The sequence below is a fragment of the Anser anser genome, assembly GCF_964211835.1.
Source record: "Anser anser genome assembly, chromosome: 5".
NCBI lineage: Eukaryota > Metazoa > Chordata > Aves > Anseriformes > Anatidae > Anser > Anser anser.
In genome coordinates this window covers 13,566,390-13,586,660 of record NC_139725.1, presented here as the reverse complement: position 1 = coordinate 13,586,660, position 20,271 = coordinate 13,566,390, and the positions used below count along the sequence as shown (strand labels likewise).

Genomic DNA, 20,271 nt, shown 5'->3' with positions numbered 1-20,271 from the left:
GTGTGCCACAAGCTAAGGCTGAGATCAGCAGTACCGAAAACAGAAGTCGAGTGGATATGAATATACAACCCTGCTCAACTCCACTTGTTACAAGAAGTGCCACTAAAGGAAGATTTTCTATTACACGGGATCTCTTCCATCACGAAGCAACAGGTTAAGAGAATATCAGAACAGTCCAATCCACTTCAACTTCCAGAAAGCAGATCAAGTGAAAGCTTTATATGCTTTTGTCAAAACAATCCAGACGCAGTAGAGATGCTGATGCTCCTCACTGTGCTGTTTCCAAATTGGATCGACTGTGAATACAGCAATTCTCCTCAGGAGTTTTCAGATAGAACCAGGCCTAGAGTATGTAGGCAACTGAGTATGATCTGAGGCAGCAGTTTTCCAGGAGCAGTTAAGAGACAAATAGCAGTATTTGTCACAAAGTAAAATCATCCTTTATCTTACAAAATGCATGCTTGCAATCTCCTTAAAACATTTGAGGGACTCCTGTTGTTCCAGGGATGTGAGCGAACAAACAAAAGAAATACAGGAAACAGCATTTACAGTAGTTAACTTACAAAAGTAAGAACTTCAGCATGCCTTCCCTAAGTACTGGGGCTATCTTGAAGCTCTTTCCTAGCCTCACTGACTTAATTGGTTAATGAAAAATCATTAAGAACCATGATAAATGGTTTCTGCTCAGTCACATCAATGACAACAACCAAAGATGGATGAGAGATAATTAAAATAAGAATGTTCCGTTTACCCAGCAAGATGGAGGATGTTTTCTATAAGAAGCGTTCTACCAAATGTCTGCAAAATTCAGTACTGCTGAACACAGATCTGATCTCCTGCATGAAACCACTAAGTGTTTCCATAAGAAGGGATCTTCTCAGCCTTCCACTTGAATTTTATCTGGTTCTATAACATTCACGTTTCTGGATGTCAGAAACATCACTGAGAAGTCTAACACATTTATCAGAGGTAACCGTTATCTTTATATTATTTGAATCCAGTCAGTCTTGATACCTGGGTCTGAGAAAGACCTTGAAAGAGGCAGTAGGATACCTTTTAGACCACGTCCTTCATTTGTCCGTGCCACGATTTTCAAAGCTTAAATCTTTTTTTTTTTCTTGACATTGATCACGACATAACAATAAAGCAACATTTTCCTCTAGCAGCTTACAGTTCTCTTGTTAATGAGTCTGACAGCAACAAGGCTTGATAGTGCCTGACCACTTTCAAAACCTATCCAGAACCCTGAGCTAACACACTGTTTCACTTGATGGGGTTTAATACAAATTGGACACCAGAATTTGTGGATAACATTTTTTAAAAGTCCATTTCTTATGCCACCTTTGAGTAAATAATCTCATAAGTAGACAGCAAGAATTAAACAGGAAGTTTTACCACAGAATAAAGTATTACAAGAAATCTTGTAAATTCTTGATGAGGGGTTGAGGAGCATAGTACACCCCCTGCACAGCCTGTCAGCACAAACCCAGAAACCTATGTTGGAAACAGCTGACAGCAGGCATTGCTTTGTACGTGAAATGGACATTAGAATTACTGAGCCTCTGAGTCAAGCACTGGTTTTCTGTAATAGTCAAATGCTTTTTTGGAATATGGGAAGCAGATACTGGATATATTTGATGTGTTTATGCTGACTATCCACCACTTAAAAGTTTATTTTCTATTAAAAAAACTATACATAAATCTTAACTTCACTGTGTTGGAAACAGCTAAAACAGATTACATCTTTATCAGCACTGAATTCAATATGAGGAGAGTTTTGATTTAGTCAGCATACACAGGACATCTCAAAAGAGTAAAACAAAACCAAACGTACATGCCCTTGTGGTACAAGGCATGGGGAGGGCAATTCACTAGGCAAGCCGTTTTACTAAAAAGTGCTAAAGCAGGTTCCCATGGAAGTTAGTGGCTGGTGAAATTCATGTCATTGTGCCGAGGTTCTGAACACCTGTATTCAGAAGAGACATTTAGGCTTTCTCTGGGAAAGTAATGATATTATCCTGACTGAAAATCTGCCTGAAGGCCTGCAAAGACACTTAGATTACATGTAGATTTATTATAGATAGAGTTGAGTCTGGGTTATTTCAAGATGACCTGAGCCTTCCTATTGACTGTAATCACTAGATCCCAACTCTTTGACTCAGAGCATTTTTCCCCCTCAACCTGAATTATTTTGGAAAGCTACAACCACATTGTTTCACCCATTTCTAAAAACAAGACCAGTTGAAAACCTGTTTTGTGCCTACTAAAATCCAAGGTGAGATAGGAGTGCAAATTCCTGCATCACACTGCAAACAGGCTGCGAGATACATGAAGTTATCTTTCTATTGCACTGAGCACTACTGATAAAAGCGTCATCTGGAATATTGCTAGCAGTTTGGGGGAAGGCACTTCAGGAGTGATAAAATCTAGTCAAAGAGCATCCAGGTGAGAGAAATGAGAATGAGGGAGTGAAAACACCACCAGCAAAAAAGCAGACTGGACAGATAAGTACCATACAGTCTTGTAGGGTGACTGAGGGAAAGCCAAAGCTTTTCAAGTATGTAAAAGACTGCCTTTTTTTTTGTTACTTTCTCAATGTCAGCTTAACCCAATTTTCTTGCCCTACCCATTACTGTAAGAAGAATGGTAAAATACTTGGTAAATCTTTTTTACAGATAAACACTGCAATAGATTGCTTGGAGGATCTGAAGAACGAATTAGACAAACATCTCTGTGGCTGATAAAGGCATAGTCAATAATGCCGCACGGTGCAGGACAAAATAGATGTACTCTCTTTTTTTCCTCCAATTCTGTGATTGTTTATCTGTGCATAGTTCTCCTGGATTCCAAACACATCTCTAAATAGTTCATACTTCTGCAAGTCAAACCCCAGGGCTCCTTATTTTCTTCTAGGTGTCTACCAAACACACACACACAACTAGTAATCACCTTCTGAAGAAGCATGGTCTAAGTGAAAGGCTTTGTATGATGGAGACAGCAGTTGATTGTAGTTGCCCAGAACAGTTTCTGAACATCCTTATTCCTACATATACTCTGGCTGCTTGCTATAGCAATCAGCATTTATTATACTCCCAATAATATAGTATCCCTATTTTAGATACCTGTTGTGCATAGCCTAATGCAATACCCTACAGGGGAACAATATTACAAGATATGCAATTAAGGATCACATTGCGAATACACTTGCAGGTCAAGTGAGGTTGTGGAGCCACTCCTCTTTATGGAAATACCGGTCAAGGGTTTGGCCACACTCCCTCAGTGTTCTTTAACCAGGCCGTTGCTATACATTTGTGAAACAGAACGTTGTTACCATGCAGCAAGTTTACTGTTTCTACCCTCCAATTCACCTTAAAATGTTTAACTCTAGGTGAAAAATACAGAAAATTATCTGCTTCCCAACTCCAGGATTATTTACCTGAAGGGCCTCTCTCGTGGCCTGTTCTTTACTGAGGAGCCCAGATGATTCCCAGAGAATTGCTTTGGAAGCTCTCAGTGGTTTATAGGATTTTGCAGGATTATGTAGAGTGTTTCCCGCCCCAGCAAACTTATTGATTTCTCTCCCCTCCTCTTCTCCACAGAGGGATTTGAAAGGACAATTTCTAAAAGTGCTATGGCTAAGCTTCTCCATCTTTGTGAACACAGTTTACTTGAGAGATGAAACTTCTGCCTCAGAAACCAGATGCAAAGCAAAGCAACTGTGTGTACACCAATGACACACAAAAAGGAAGAGCTGGGACTACAGATTTTTCTGACAAGCAAGCGATGTATCTCAGCATTCGCTTATGGAGGACTTCACACAGCCTAGCAAACAGAAGGAGGAGGTGGAGAAGAGAAATGAAGGAAAGATCAAGGAGAGAGAAGTTGTACATGAGGGGAGGACATGAACAAAGGAGTTAGCTACAGTGGAGAGCCGTAGAAGCAGTTGGGTACAGCTGAAAATAGGCTAAGGGTTAATCAGGGAAACCAGGTGTCAGAGCTGCACAGAAGCAGAGACAAGCACAGCAATAACACATGCCTAATACATGCCGTTGCCCCATAGGCAGCATTAGAGAGGCACCCCTCCCTACACCATCAATTGCCAAAAATGGGCTCCACTAGAATTTTCTGTACTAGTTTCCTCTTAGATGGCCATCTTATAACAGTAAAAATAATAATTAAAAAAAACAACACACACACACAAAAACAATACATTTAATTCTCTATCAGACTGCTCTCACTGGACAAAGCAAGCTTTAAATGCAAGCCCTAAGCACTGTAGGATACATTTTTAATCAAGTATTTGAGTTGCTATTTGCAATTCATTAAGAGCAAGAATCAGTAGCTTCTAATGGCTGGAGCAGCCGCTCTGCTCATCTCGCAGTTTGTGGCACGCACACCACGTTGCCACACACATGGCAGCGGTTCCCTCTGGCTATAACAAAACTGAGAGCAGATGGCACCAGCTAGGGAGCCATTACATAGCTTCAAAAGCACCTACGAACGTAAACTACCGAACATAAAGATGACTGTCATCACCTAATGGTCATCATACAGGACTTCTTGTTCCAAATATTTCACTGTCTGCAACCACAAGAGCAACCTAAGGGTTTCCAACACTTGGCACAAGCACTAAGGTTGTAACTAAATATCAGCCCTCCAGCCAGAAGAGAGCAACCAGGCACACAGCAGTTACTAATTTTATGCTGTCTAGATAAAAGAGCACAAACTTTAATTGAATCTGATTTCACCCATTAAGAAAACAAAAACAAGCACACATTTCTAATCCTGCTGTGGCAACACACAACCTTGCATTTGCTTTGTTCCTGCAGAGGGCAAAAGCTACACAAGGAAGAACATGTGAGAAGACAGTTGGGTGTGATTAAAGGGAAAAGAAAAAAGTACCCATACTCCTACAACTTGAATGATTTTTTTTTAAAGCATTTAATAGAACTTTCAGGAGGCTTTGTCCAGAAAGTTCAGTGGACTCTCACAGTAACATAACTGAAGCTTCTGTTCATTCCAAAGCAACCAAATAAAAAACTAAACACGTGCACAAGAAAAACCAACAACAAACACACACAAAACAAACAAACAAAGAGAAAGCCCCAAACCCACAAACAATAACATCACAACAGTTCACGCATTGCTTTGAGGACACACAATTCCCATCTCCTCAGACTGTATTTACTCATTCATCCCACTAAGTTCACATTGAGCTGTTTGGAAAGATGATCTGAACTGACAGTGACTACAGTGCACAAATTGACAATGCTGTCCTCAGTGTGCCACATGTACACCTCTTAAAAGCATATGCACAGGTTTCTTTAGCTCAACACTCAATAGTGATATAAATGTAAAGTAGAAGTTTTGTTCTATTTACTGTACCAATAAACAGAAGCATTGAGACTACGATTGTCTGTGGATATAGTAAAGAAACTTCTGTTTTGTAAATTACGTGGCCCTGTGGCACTGATTCTTGCATATTGCTAGATAATCCACACGCACTCACCATTCTCCATTTTGGTGGAAATATCTGCGTGGCCATAGTAGTAATAATAATCCTGCTCTTTGGCACAGCTCTTTTCAACACAAGACATTATACTTAAATACAACTGATATTGTCACATTGCCTTTGCTTTTGTCTGAAACATTTGCACATCTGGATACCAATTAAAAAAAATAAAAATCATTATCCTTTCATCTCTGGATACTTTTAGGGGACAACACTGGTTTATGGTAGGTCCTGGTGTGACAGTTTATATTCGATAGTATGTGTTAGGTTAAAAACAAAAATCAGAACCTACAGAGTGTGTAAGTTAAGATTTTCACTTCTCTATACTATTTTAAAAATGCCACTGATTCTGCATTTTTTTGGTCAATGTTTGCCATAATTTATATTAAAACATATAGAAATGTGTGAAACTATAATGTAATTTTAACATCAGGAAAAACACTGCAAGAGTAGTATTCAGTTGTATAAATACCTCCTGCGAGATGTGGTGAAATCCTGTATCTCTTGATTCCTTTAATAGTAGGCTGGATAAGCCATTCTGAGAAGGGCAAGGGAACCTGTAACAGACAATGGAGGCTGGTTGATGTGATCTGTCTACACCAATTTTTTATATTTTTAATTGAGGTAGTTCTGTGGTGATCCTGTAAGGCAAGGTTACTGCTGTAAGCATATTGTTGGTACAGCAATTATCACATAAATAGTCAGCTCTGACATTTCCTCTCAGCTGAGTATAAATTTCTGCCAGGCTGCTTCCCTGCAACATTTGGCAAACGAACCCATCTTGATCAAAAGGTAATTCATTGCACACTAGAGTTCAGTGGGTGTGATCACTGAAAATGACAGATAATCAACAGTTTGGGGGTATAACAGAAACAGCAACATATTTGCACACACAAATTAAAATGGTGTATCTAATGTAAACATTTGCAAGCAGATTTTTTTGGCTTGTTTGGTTTTTAATAAGTGCACAGATCACAAGGACTGATAAACCCAGGGGCCAAAAACCTCAAGAACAGGAACGCAGTTAGGCAGCCTCCTAGTCTCACAGGCAGCTCACTGCGCAGGTAGGCTGAGTTTCTGAAGTGCTAAGTAAGCATTCTTCTGCTGAGATAGGTTTATACTGACTACAGAGCAACCCAATGCAGATTTTAATTAGCTCATTTGGGCAGTGGTAGCAATGCCTATATGACAGCATGGACTGCAAACGTAACATAAGAAGATGAATAAATCCTTAGCAAAGTACCCCATGGCAGCTGCAACTTATTTAACACCAGCTCTGACTGCAGCATAAGCATATTTGTAGAAGCCTAGCTTTGGAGGTGCAGTCCTAAGCTAAGAGCGTCAGCCTAGGCTGACTTTCAGAGGGACACCTGAACTAGATGAAGCTGCCTGTGGTAAGAGATACTTCATTACTTTGAAAAACTGTGTCAACAGATGATTATGCTAACGCTTTGTTACACTACCTTTCATTCACTTGTTTTTGTGTGTTTTTTACTGCTGTATTTAGGGTTCTTCCGGATAAAATGTATCCCCACTTCTAACACAACTGCTTTTAGAAGCTGGTTTTGCCCAGCAAGCTCTATACAAGTTAAAAGTGTTCTGTTGCTGTTAAGTGCACAGTGGTAGCTGTTTCAAGCTTGTTTGATGTAAGGAAAAAATAAACTTGCATAAATTTTGCTACAGGGCTTTATACCTCACTGAGGCACCGAAGCTTTGAAGACAGAATCCCTTATAAAACTATGCAGAAGACAGTAGTCTGTTCAAGCCATGGTCTTTGGGATAATGCAACTAACTGGTGCTGTGGCCTCATAATAAATTTACCAAGAGACAAATGCATTTCCTATTGACCCATGCTAAATCTTTAAACAAACATCTCTACAATCTTTTCCAGCCGTCTTGAGAGAAACTCATTCTTTTTACTATTGCGCCAACCAAAATGAGTATAACCAAGGGCAAAATGTGTTCAACAAGACCAAAGTAATAACGGTGCAGAAGGCAGACAAGCCCAAAGCATGGCCCAGAGGCTGTTAACCTACAAGTTCAGCATGAACAATCTTGTTTTATATGGGCAGCCTAGAATTTAATAAAAGCAAGGCAAGTAGCAGCATTTTTATTTACATTTCAGCTTTATGAATATCCAAACAAAAAGCAGGCACCAAAGACCACTTAAAGGCTTCTCCTCACTTGCTGCTATTATGAAAAACAAAACAAAAAACAGCAAAACAGTGCAGAAGCATTAAAAGGTCTTAGGACACAAAATCACCTAAAATGTCTTTAGACACTGGAGCATCCTGCAGTGAAGACTCCCACTGGCAGTATTTTAGTTGATGGGAGTCTAAATCGATAGATAGGTCTCTAAAAAGCTCAATGCCTGTTGGATCTATCTTACAGATCCAAAAGAAAGTGTGTTTTTCCTAAATTCCTGTAAAATTAGCCTAGGCCATTAGTGTAGAAGAGCCCATAAACAAAGCTGACTTGAGTATTCTTAGCAAGGTCAGAAACACTAGAGGACGAGAAGGCTGGCACAGAAAAACTGGTAATGAAGAGCTAAAATAAACGTTTGAGAAAAGCAAATGCAAGATTTTCCATTCTCTTGTTTTGTTCATCCAACTGTTGCTGTCACCCTAGATATCCCGACACCTCCCTCAGCAGCAGCCACTGCCACCAATCCCAGCACTAGCATAAAGCCAAGCAGGCAGCCACCCTCGAGGGTGGTTTTGGCCTATGCCTAAAATTGGCGTTGGGCATAAGCAGAAGGAAAAACATAGACTGAACTGCTATTTTAAGGAAATTAATTAAAGAAATGAGGTGGGGAGAAGAAGAAAGAAGAACAGTGAGGAAAAAATAGACATGAAACCCCAAGCTTTGCATTTTGGAATAATTAAGCAGTGAGTTCAGCGTTCACTCTCAGGCCCCACTGAAGTCAGTATCAAACTTCCAACTGAGCCTAAAGACAGCCAAGACTTATAGTTCTTTCACAGCTTCTTACATGCATCTTTTTAAGTAGAAAATGAAACCTCTCCTTGACCAAGGCAGAAAAAGCTGTCTTAGAAGACAAGCCAATAAAAATTCAAGGTCAGAACAATGCAGCACACTGTAGGAAATACTGATTCACCAGAAGGCACATACTAGGTCTGTCAGAAGAGAAACTTCAATGGTTGTGTACCTTCCTGTAATGCCAAGCAGCCACAAGACAGACATTTAAACCAAGCTTATGCATCACAGCAGCTGTGCGAAACAGCCACAACACATTAGAAAATTTTTAGTGTTTAAAAGAGAGATAAGAATTCAGAAATATCACTCCTTCCACTTCAGTACATCGCCATACAATTGCCTGTCTCAGGAGACAGAGCACATCAAGGCACTCGCAGGATCAAGAGAAGGGGAACTTTCATTAAAAAAATATACTGACACACAAAGTAGCTATCTAAAAAACATGAAAATAGTATAGAAACACCATACCTCAAATCCTGACCAGCTAGGCTGCAGCCACTACGTGATCGAGCTGGAACACATTAACAGTCCTTTCTTAGAGTTAACTTCAGCATGCTAACATGGCTCATGTTTTACCCATTGCTTGAACTGAAGAAGGCAAAGAAAAACAAATGAGATAAGCATGATGGCCAGGTGTAGGCAATGTGAGGTCCATGTCAGACATAAAACAGCAGGCTCTCATTTTCAATTGTTTTATGGATAGCTGTCCACTTGCTGAGATGAGGATTTATTCTTTACACCTGAGGGCTGAATACAACATTCCCCCACCCCATCCTGCATCACTTGGATCTGTGACCTCGCTGACTCCACAAGGCACATGCTGTATTATTCAGATTTTTCTTTTTCTGATATTGGTCTGAGAGTGAGTATTTGCAGATTTGTCCTTTGTGGACCCCTAGAGGAAAGTTTCTTGCAATTTAAATATGTATTGCTTTTGGGTTTTTTTTTGGTTTTATAATTATTTTTATTTGTTGTGAGCAGCAGCTTTCTATATTATTCTACTTTAATTTCTAGGCAATATTTCTAAGCAGGGCATGAGATGTTTTTTACTTGCCTTATGCAAATTGTACATTCCAACTTGAGCTGAAGACTTACCAATAAAAGCAGTGCCACAAGGTCAGTGTTCTTGCAGGGCACTGTGAAGAAGATAGATAAAATAAACTCAAAGAGGAATCAAGGAACCGATGGTTATTCTCAGCAAAAGGAGCTTAAAAAGCTGACCAAACAGCAGCATAAAACTGAGATCACATAGTCAGGACTTGTTTTAGGTCCTCAAGCACCAGGAGAATTGCTCAAATGTTTCTGAAGCCTCATTAAATATTAGCTGCTTCAATAAAAGATGTGAAAGCAAGTTGAGATCTTATGAACCAAATCTCCATGGTTTTATACTGCTCACAAGGGCAAAGTCACACACTTGCAGGCAATTAGCAGCAGTTTTATTTCATGTGAATATAGCCAAGGCCAGTGTGTTTGAGGGATGATACATAGCATGTCTGCATGGTTGACCAACCCTCTCCTTTCCCAGATGTAGCTGCGGAACAAGTGAGATTGAGATGTACATTCTGATTCTCCATGGTTTTATACTCTAGATAAACATTTACATCTCTGCAAAGAGGCTATACAAACCTACTGGAGCAGTATAATTACTTTACAAAAACTCTGTGGAGAGGTAGTTGACTATCTCTAGCATCTGGGAATAAGAAATTGGGCTGTTTACGCCTCAGCATTTGTTTCTAGGCCCTGTCACATGCTGACTGGTGGGAGATCTAGGGATGTTTTGCACCACAGAGAGCACTAGCATGAACAGCTCAGAGTTTTCTAACCCTGAGGACTGCATAATGCTCTCCTGAGGCAGGAGCACAACCAGCTGGCTCCTCTCCCCCTGCACCCCCAGGCAGCATGAAGGTAGAACAGCATAGAGTATCACCTTCTTCATTTTGAAACAGCCATGCTGTCTTCTCAGAGTGGAAAATCACCATTTACAATGCCTGCAGGAACTCAGTGGGACCTGCTGCAGTTCTGGAGAGCACAATGAACCGCTCTGGTTCCCAGACAGCTGCCTTACACAGGTGTAGGAAATCACTAAGCCTGTGATACAGCAGCTGCTGCTGTTTTAGGCCACGAGATTTCTCCCCCACTGTGTGTTATGGTCTGTGAGCCTCACTGAGTCCCAAACTCACTGTAAGCTGGAAATCCCTGCCTTTTATCATGCTTTGATTCTGAAAGCAGCAGCTGCTCTTATTTCCTAATTTATGCTTGAGTCCAGGCTCAGTCAGGTTACCCATTTCTTGCCTGTTTGATGTGAAGGCTCTAGTCCCCTTCTTACTGCTGACCTCAGCAGGGCTGCAGCTCTTCAGGTAAGGTTCTGCTCAGCTGGGAATCATTTTGAATCTTTTCAGCACAAGTCTCAGGTTTCCTGAAAGTGCATCCCATTGCTCATCTTTTCTTCTGCATGTCTAAAAGCGTAATTCACGTATCATTCACCTAAGACTTATGAATAAAATAGTGTTATGAAAGTATGACTTAGTTTCACCTACGACTGATGTCAAAAGCCTCTCAAGGGAAGTGGCCCAATTAGCAGGTACCTATACAGTTTCTTATTGCTAACATTTAAAGACATCTTTCAGATATGTCTGAAAAACACAGTCTTGCTGCAGTATCATCAAAGCAGCATCTTACTGTAAAGTTAAAACACAGCAGTTTTTCCTTTGAAACTGTATTTCTGTCCTTCCTCCTCTGAATGCTGACAAGCAGTGTTCCTTATTGTGGATTTTGTTTTAATGGTGAGAAACAGCTCTGAGAAACTCGTACAACTTAATGAACTAGCTAGGACTATTTGTCATAGTAAAACCTAAAGTTTAATAAATACGATCTTTCAAGCAGTGTCCCCTCAGAGTTGGTAGGCAAAGCAGACTAGCTAGTTCTGAAGCACTTAATAGCAATTTATCACACCTGTGTCACATTACTGCTGCACCCAGAGCAGCAGGTTCTTAGAAGACACAGTGGTGTATATGTGTCCAGGTTTTGGCTGGGATAGAGTTAATTTTCTTCCTAGTAGCTGGTATGGTGCTCTATTTTGGCTTTAGGATGAGAACACTGCTGATAACACACCGATGTTTCAGTTGCTGCTGAGCAGTGCTTACACAGAGCCAAGGACTTCTCAGCTTCTCGTGCTGCCCCGCCAGCACAAGGAGCTGGGAGGTGACAGAACCAGGACAGCTGGCCCAAACTGGCCAAAAGGATGTCCCACACCATGTGGCATCCTGCTGAACAATGAAACTTGGTGAGTTGGCAGGGGTGGGGGCTGCTGCTTGGGTCTGGCTGGGCATTTGTCAGCAGGTGGTGAGGAATTGCACTGTGCATCACCTGTTTTGTATATTATTTTACCACTATTATTTTCTCTTCATTTTCCGTTCTATTAAAATGTCTTTATCTGAGCCCATGAGTTTTACTTTTTTTTTTTTTTTCCCCTGATTCTCTCTCCCGTCCAGCTGCAAGGGGTGGAGTGAGTGAATAGCTACGTGGTGCTTAGCTGCCTGCCTGGTTAAACCACAACGGTATGTAATATCCATAATGTGATACAAAAAGTCCTTCCATTGGTCATAAAAATTCTCAATATTTGGGTGTTTTTTTCATATGTGGAACATTTACTAATTCCTAATGACTTTATACTTAAGCCTTTCCAGATTTAATTATTCCCTTCTTGAGAAAGGCTGAGAAATCCCACTTTGATCGGGTCCATTGGGCAGCACTCACTTGAGGAAAACTGTATTTCAAAAGCACCAGGTAGGCTACAATGCTGCAGTGCATCCATCCAAGTTCTTGCTCTTACACATTCATAATGGCTGCACTGGTGAGGGCGTTCACTGTTCAAGTAAAACTAGCTGCTAAAATACACCCAAAAAAGAATTTTGTCTCCAAAAAAGAATTCTTTCGGGAACTGCAGCTCCTACACTCTGGCTTGCTGCTCTTCCCATTCAGACAAATCCAGAAAACTCCAGCCAGTCCCCCTAACTCTTCACTCCTTAACTGCACATCTAGAGCTGATTATCTTGGGGCCGGCAGCACACCCCTGAACTAGCTCATACAGCACATCCCATTCCAAACGTTTGAAATCCAAGACCTCCTCAGGAAAGTAAAAACAATTGCACATTCCTAGTACCAAGATACGTTGTTAAGACAAACTTATTTGATATAACAAGAATTTTTTTTCCTCAGGAACAGATTCTGAATCCCTCCCTTCACTTTGATGTGAAGAGTTTTCATGCTGCCACTGCAGGAGCTTACCCAGAAATTATGCCGAAGCTGCTATCTGTAACAAATGCTCAGATGTATCAACAGTAATAACCTTCATCAGCCTCAGACTCTGTGCTTTGTGAATCAGGGTATGTCTGCAATGCACTGGAGCCTGTAAGGTGAAGCTTTACATTAGTTGATTTAGGCACACGGAGCAGGATGTAAATTGCCTCTGAGAGGCAAAGTAATCCCAGACAGAATTCTTTGCAGCCACAGCCAGCTTGCTTGGTTATCTCTGTGTGGCAGGATTTTGCAGGCAAAAATGTTTCCGTGTACTTGCTGGACCCAGGCTCCTTTCTATCTTCAGCTAGCTGCCAGCTCCTCTGTACACACTTTTTTTTTCCATAAAAATCAGCACTGCTCCTGGCTGCATGCTCCCTAGCTCTTAGATAAACTTCCCGCCTCTTCATCTGTTGCATCTCTGCACACTGCTGAGAGCTTTGATCGTAGTACACCTCCAACCATAGTTGCACTAGGCTGGTTACATGTAGAAAGTCACATCTCCACATGTTAATATCTCCATCCTTAGTGCCTTACACACAGATTTGTTTTCCCTTATAATGAATGGGAAGAGATATAAGCTGAACTCTGTAATGGGGGAAATACTGACGTAGAGTTTTACAGCACGCTACTGCCCATCCTTTGCAATGTGCAACAAATAATTATTTAGTAATCTGACCACACTTTTCTGATAAGTTTTCCATATACTACCACCACTCAGCTCCTCCCAATTTCGAACCTCTGTGCAAAGACATCTGGAGGCACGCAATTATAAGTACAGTAGCACCATCTTCATCTGACTTAAACACTCGTGAACAGCAAGCACTCAGCAGATGAACTGTTGCTCTCACCACTCACATGTGCCTGCTACAGCCCAGCTGCACGGGGCACGCTGCTTTGCATCTGCCTTCTGTACCCCAGCTGAACATCATCCTTGCTAGCAGACATATTTGTAGAGAATATCTTCCCAACGTTTAAAGCTACAGGTATAATGCCCTTCTCTTCTGCAGTCTTTAATAGCTTTGCATTTTTTAGTTATTCTGAGTTCTGATGTACTTATTTACAACCCAAAATAATACAAGCATTGTGCAGTTAAAAGTAAACTGCTTTAACCACTTTGGGCAACTAACAAGCAAAAATTCCACACAATGTATTTCTTTTTGTTTCAGGGCCTAACACTCAGCACAGTTAAAACGTTAAAGCCAAGTATGAACCCTCTGAAAACATTGTTCTTAAAGGATTATATTATGTATTTGTATTTATCAACTTTGAAGAATGAAACATTAATAAGAGGTTATTTCCTGTCTACCCAGGACATCTCACATTGTAGAAAAACTTAATTCATCTTTGTTCAAGACATCCCTCTCCCTTTCAGCTATCCCCAGAACTCCTCAGGAGGGAAATAACACTTCACTTCTGTCTTTTTAACGTGCCTGATTTACATAACTCTAATGATATTTAAGTGCCTTTGGCTGCACTTTCCTTTCCTTTCTCTGTTTCTTTACTCCCAAACTCTCAAGGCAGATGAAGTAACAGTTGGCAGCATCTTGCTCATTACAGTGTTGCCTGTGCTGTTCCCTAGTCACACGACTGTGGTTGCAGCTGGCTGAGTGGCTCTTCAGTCCTTGTATGAATTCCAGTTTTCCTTTGAGAAGCTACTTCTAAGTGTCCTCCCCAAAGCGGGGAAAAGAGCTCCTCCTTGGAGTCGTGCCGTTTCTCCAGGAGGAAGGGCTGGAGGAAAGCAGAGAGGTGCAACAGATCAGGCCAATTCTGGTTCAAGCCCAACTTCTTACATGAGCAGGGACAGTTTCTCTGAGCCTTTCATCTGCACCATCCAGACCCAGTGTGAGAAGACACAGACATCACTCTGCCCATCAAGTCCAAGAGAGAGACAAAGACAGCAAACCCTGATTAAAGAAATAACAGATCTGAAGGGATGCAGAGCAGGACAGATTTGGATTTGAGGACTGAATTTGTTATAGAATAGGGACTATATGTGGGTTTTGCAGACAGGATGAAAGGGATCTCAGTAAATAGGCATGATCTTCAGCTATGCTAATCTTTCTCACTTCCTAAAGGCAAAGCGGTGGCCACCCCAAATCATGTCTTTTAGGGCATTTCAATGTTTCCAGTCATCAACTGGCATTTGGCCTTCCTTGCTACTCAGCTTTGTTCTCTGTTCCTGTTTGGCATGCTCGCTCTTTCAATTTTCTTTTCCCTCTGTACACAAAGGAACTTGAAGTATGGGAAACAGAAGTAACTGTTTTTCTTCACTGCTTCCCTGATAGTCCATGTGGTAAGTGAAAAAGGAGAAACAGGAGTGTTCTCTGTCACTCCCAAAGTTGTGCCAGCAATCACACATCTGCTACACAATTTCTGCTTTCTGTCTTTCTAAAAAGGGCTTGGAGTCCTTACTACGCACACAGGCAGAAGACCTGAATAACACCCCCTGCCTTACAGAGAGTCCCAGTGATGGGCTCCAAACAAACTACCACTACCAATTTTCAAACTGTTTAAAGTGCCATGCAAAACACCCACAAAAGTGCCTAAAACCAATGTTAATCCATGCTGTCCCCTTTTCCTTTTGGCTGTGACAGCCACATGCCACCTTCTGCACTGATGCCTGGCACAGCATTCGAGCTTCTGCTGTCACCACGATAAAGCACAATTCTTCTTCCATGACTGAAATCCAAGCAAACTGCATCCAGGAATGCTAGTACTACTGAGCTTTTTCTTCACAGAGAAAGACGTAAGTGTAAGCTTGCAGCAGTCCTTATTCAGGGTTTTCTCAAACACGACAGTATCATTAAAACAGCAAAGCCTTCAGAAACAGTTACGTTCACGTGATGAACCTCTATCGCCAGTTACACTGTATGCACCATCCACTGCTCCTACTAACTTTTTTTTTTTTGAACCTGGATTTACCAAGAAACATTCAGCATTTTTCCAAACGCACACAATGTGTTCTGGGTTAAACCAGAAATAAAAATTATGGGTCATAATATCACCTCATAAAAATTTGTGAGGACTGGACTACTTTATGTGATTACATTTAACAAATAAAATCATTTGAAAGGAGCATCCATCTCTCTCAGAAGTTTAACTGGAACAAGACCCTGCTGTGCATTCACTATATTACCTTTTTGGCTATTGTAAATTTACTGTTTGGTTTAGAATAGGTCACTGTGGATACACTGGGCGTTTTTCTTTTTTCCCTTTTCAAAGAAAGAAATCTGACGTCAATGTATTAATAAAGGCAGAATAATCATGTAATCAACTCCGTATTATGAAGTGACCTTGAAATCATGACAAAGGCTCAGCCACAACCATCAGAGTCATACAGTGTGCTAGAGGAGGGAGCGTTCCTTGGCACACATAAAACAGCTTCCAAAGGATGCATCTACATAGCCCAGCTTGATTATGGGGACTGTAAATCTACTTACACCTCACCAGAATGGCATGATCTGCTGATTCTCTCTCGCAGTAGGGAAAAGATGCAACACTGGTTTCACAACATTTGTAGTGCTCTATGTTCCTAGGTCAAGTATGAATCAGCAACGAAGCCCTGCGATGTGGAAAACAGTGTCAGTGTCAAAATAGGACTTTGGATTGGTCTGGTTTTTTTTTGTTTGTTTGTTTGTTTTTGTTTGTTTTGTTTGGTTTTTTTTCGTTTTTGTTTGTTTGTTTGTTTTGTTTTGTTTTTTTAACAACTGTGATACTCTTAACAGACAGCAACTGCATGCACACCCTTGGTTATCACTGGAACACTCACACTGTAATATTCACAGCTCAATTTAAAACAGAAGCATTTTCTTCATTCCTGTCTCACAAAAGTATCATTTTTTTGTAACAACAGATGTCAAGATGTTGCCTGGGTACACACTATGCCAGTGCCTGTGGTAAATATGTGAGCAATTTCAGTACCCAGAAACAGAGCTTCCAATAGTTCCCTGAATATAAATATCAAACATTCCCCTACCTCAGCCTTCCCCACACCTTCTGAGAATTAATATAAGTCAGCTTTACTCCTTTCAAGCACTACTAAAGCCTCCAGCACCCTATTTGTCCTTCAGAACTATCTCACAGCTTCCTCAATGCAGCGTGCTGCTAACACCGTATTGTCTGACCCCACACTGATCTTGTTTTATATCATGGCTAACTTAGCTCAGAGAAAATGGTTTCTGGCCTAAGAGAACATTTAAGCACTTATGGATCATAACAGTAGAAAAATAGAGAAAGAGGCTGTACCTCTGTTGACCAGAGAGTTCTGCCCCAAATGTAATTTTACCTCCTCGAGACGAAAGAGAAAGAGAAATACTCTGAAATTATACAAACTGAGTAGTATATGGCTTCCAGTACATTCTTATTACTTTTCCAGACAAAAAATCTAGTTATAATTCCAGGAACTGGCCAAACTCATCACATTCTACTACCATACCCCCTGTATTTTCATTTGAAGAGTTGTTTCTTCTTTATTTCCAATCTCTGTTTTTCAAACGACTGCTGTGGAACATAGCAGAAATGGATGTCCGTCCATAAGGATGGGGAGTGAAGTGAGTTTAGTGAGAAAATCTTTTAAATCCCCGTGGGATGAATGTTAGCATAGAATCGGAAGACAAAGATATTTTAGCAACTTCTGTTTTGTAATTAGGGAGAAGGAAATTTCTTTTCCTTTATTTCATTCTCAGAGCAGCATTGTAGTAATCATCTTCCCCTGTTTCTTTTTTTCCTGGAACTGCAGCATCATACAAGCCCAGCAGGACAAACTGTTCTTGTGAAAAACTGTTTTTTCCTCTGATCTCTGACAATCTAAAATGGACGGATTAAATGTTGATCCTCTGATTTTCCTTTTCCCTTGTCTCCATGCATACATTTTGCTCTTGCTAGCTTGCTGACCAGTCTTCAAATATATTGCTTGAATGGCTCCATTCCATTAGGGAACTGACATCTCTTGCTTTGCAGTGTTATTAATATCAGTCCTTGAAAACATTTAACCAATGACAATCTAACATTAGCTCACAATGGGATTTAAAGACATTATGGTTCATTAATTTATGGTTTAATGCTGGCTTCTTCCAATCTGTTGTCCTTTCTCATTACAAATGGCAAAACAACAAGCTATGAAGTCTACAGAGTCCTGCACAAAATGCTTGCATAAGTGCTTCATTTATTTGCCAGTATGATTTATATATACAAATTCTGCCTGTTTTGCAAGTCAGTTGCCACAGAATAACTGCTGGACTTCTAATAGATACTATTTTTACTTCACTTTTCCTTGTCTTGCCTTTTCTCTTTCTGCACAGGCAATTTACGTATTATATTTTCCTCTCCCATCATTTCTCAATAAAATATGAGAAACATAACTGATATCAATCAAACTCAACTGAATAAATGCAATAATATTATTTAAACCTTTTGAAAGAAGACCTTCCTGAGCAGAAGGACGGGTTAGTAGTTACAACTGATTTAAGAAATGCAGGCAGAATGATGTTCAATTCTGTCATAACCCTAGCTCTTTGCAAAATTAGATCAATGTAATTGGGTTTTCATTGTTCGAAGAAAATAAAAGGAACAAAAAATATGTCAAAATGTCCTGTTTGGAAATTGGAATAAGATATTTCACGTCTTCATTTTCTGTTCTGACCTTTCCAGTATTGCCTTCTGGTAAGCAGGAAAGTGGCTGTGCTGAACAGGTCCAGGGAACCTTGGTGGACACCGTGCTTAACAGTGTGCCCTGGCAGCAAAGAAAGCCAACAGCACCCCTGGGCTGTACTAACAGCAGTGCAGATGGTGGATCAAAGGAAGCAATTATCTGCCTCTGTTATGCACATCAGAGCACATCTACAGTGCTGATTCCAGCTGTAGTTCCACAGAATGGGAAAAATAACATGTTCAGCAAAGGGCTACCAAGATTGTTGGGGAATGCAGCACTTGTCCTGTGAGGAGAGGGTGAGCGAGCTGGGCTTGTTCAGCTGGAGAAGAGGAGAGACTGACCTTCAGGAGACCTACTAACAGCCTGCCTGCACCTACACGAACTTACAGGAAGGACAACCAGACTCTTCACAGCACTGCATGGTGCAATGGGCGTAAACTGGGACAAGAGGTTCAGACTGGATATAAGGAGAAACCTTTTTCCAGGAGGGCAGGCAGGCAGCAGAACAAGCTGCCCAGAGAGGCTGTGCTGTCTCCATCCTTTGCGGTTTTCAGGACTCAGCAACCCCATAACTGACCATGCTCTGAGCAGGAGGTTGGGCTAGAGGCCTCCTCTGCTGCCTTGCATTCTGAATTGTCCTACAGTATTACAAACAAAAGTGAATTCTCTTCCCAAATTCTGTTACATGCACTACACTGGTAAAACTCTGGAAAAACAGGACCTGGCACTAGGAATGAATTTCTCTGATAGATCAGTAAGATATTAGTATTCCAAGGTCAGAAAAAGGATGGATCTATCCTTGTCTCCAAAGTGTCCTTTTTTCTCTTGATATCTTCAGTAAGTTTTGTGTACAATTGCTGTATTTGAGCTTTGGGGACCAAAACACTCTACTTTTTCCAACTTTGCACTGTTTGAATTCTGGGATTAGGATTTTTTGTATTATAAAAGGTAACAGGCAATGCCAGAGATTATTGTACAGCCTGACTTTAACCCCATGCTGGCTAAGATATTAGAATGTTAATTATTAGCAATGACAGCCATAGGCTCACAGACAGAACAAACCCCCTGCATTAAGATGCTTACTTAAACATAGCCAAGACTTTTTAACTTTAACATAAAACAAACAAAAAAACCCCTCCATGGTTACTTATAAATATATTTTAAATATATTTTGTATTTAAATAGGCCTCTGAATTGTTATGATGTGAATCAGTCCTGCCAAAATTAAGATCCCATTTTGATTGGGGGAATGAGTTTATTCAGCAAGGTTTAGAGGTGAAAAAACAAACCAGTGGTAATGTGGTTACACATTAGTGCAACTCTGTACCATTCATAAAGTGCTAATTCTGCTTAATCCTTACTTAAGTTGCTCTACCGGATATCAATAAAATGCACTGCCTAATGGAAATGCTTTTTTCTAATAAAGGGAAGCAGAATATATTTGTGGACAACTTGGGGCAATCTCTTAGGACTGTCAGTACCTAAGCAAGAATGGTCTCTAATACAGGTTTCATTGCCTTTGCTACTATTTTTCTTGTCATTTATTATCTCCCGTTCTGATTGAAATACACTTGTAATGAATAATTTATAGCATTACACATTTACTCTCCCAGAAAATGCAAATCATAACTGTGTCTATATCAATAATAAAATGGGTAATCAGATACACTAAAAAAAGATATATAGCAAATGCTTACAGAGATTCACCAAAATTACCAGCTATCCATTCTTTCATCAACATCTTGTACTGCTCATCACAGACCACTCTAATCCTTGAAAAGCCACTGAGCTACTCAGAGCCGTCACTGTGGATTCT

The 20,271-nt window shown here is 40.5% G+C and overlaps 1 protein-coding gene across 5 annotated transcripts in view; it reads right to left on the bottom strand.

Moving 5' to 3' along the window:
• LOC310901234 (uncharacterized protein) overlaps positions 1–20,271 on the bottom strand; it is a 78,062-nt gene that overhangs the window by 24,328 nt on the left and 33,463 nt on the right. For 3 of the 5 annotated variants that reach the window (XR_014585644.1, XR_014585645.1, XM_083840522.1), the window contains 6 exons: positions 16,246–16,367; positions 12,794–12,914; positions 10,799–10,996; positions 9,602–9,642; positions 8,975–9,094; positions 5,985–6,069 (listed from right to left, as the gene is read on the bottom strand). Coding sequence is in view for 2 of the 5 variants with exons in the window: in XM_083840523.1 (XP_083696649.1) it covers positions 5,985–6,069 (85 nt within the window). In the remaining 3 variants the exon portion in view is untranslated. The remainder of the gene's footprint in view (positions 1–5,984; positions 6,070–8,974; positions 9,095–9,601; positions 9,643–10,798; positions 10,997–12,793; positions 12,915–16,245; positions 16,368–20,271) is intronic. The other 2 variants (XM_083840523.1, XM_083840524.1) reach the window with 1 other exon arrangement.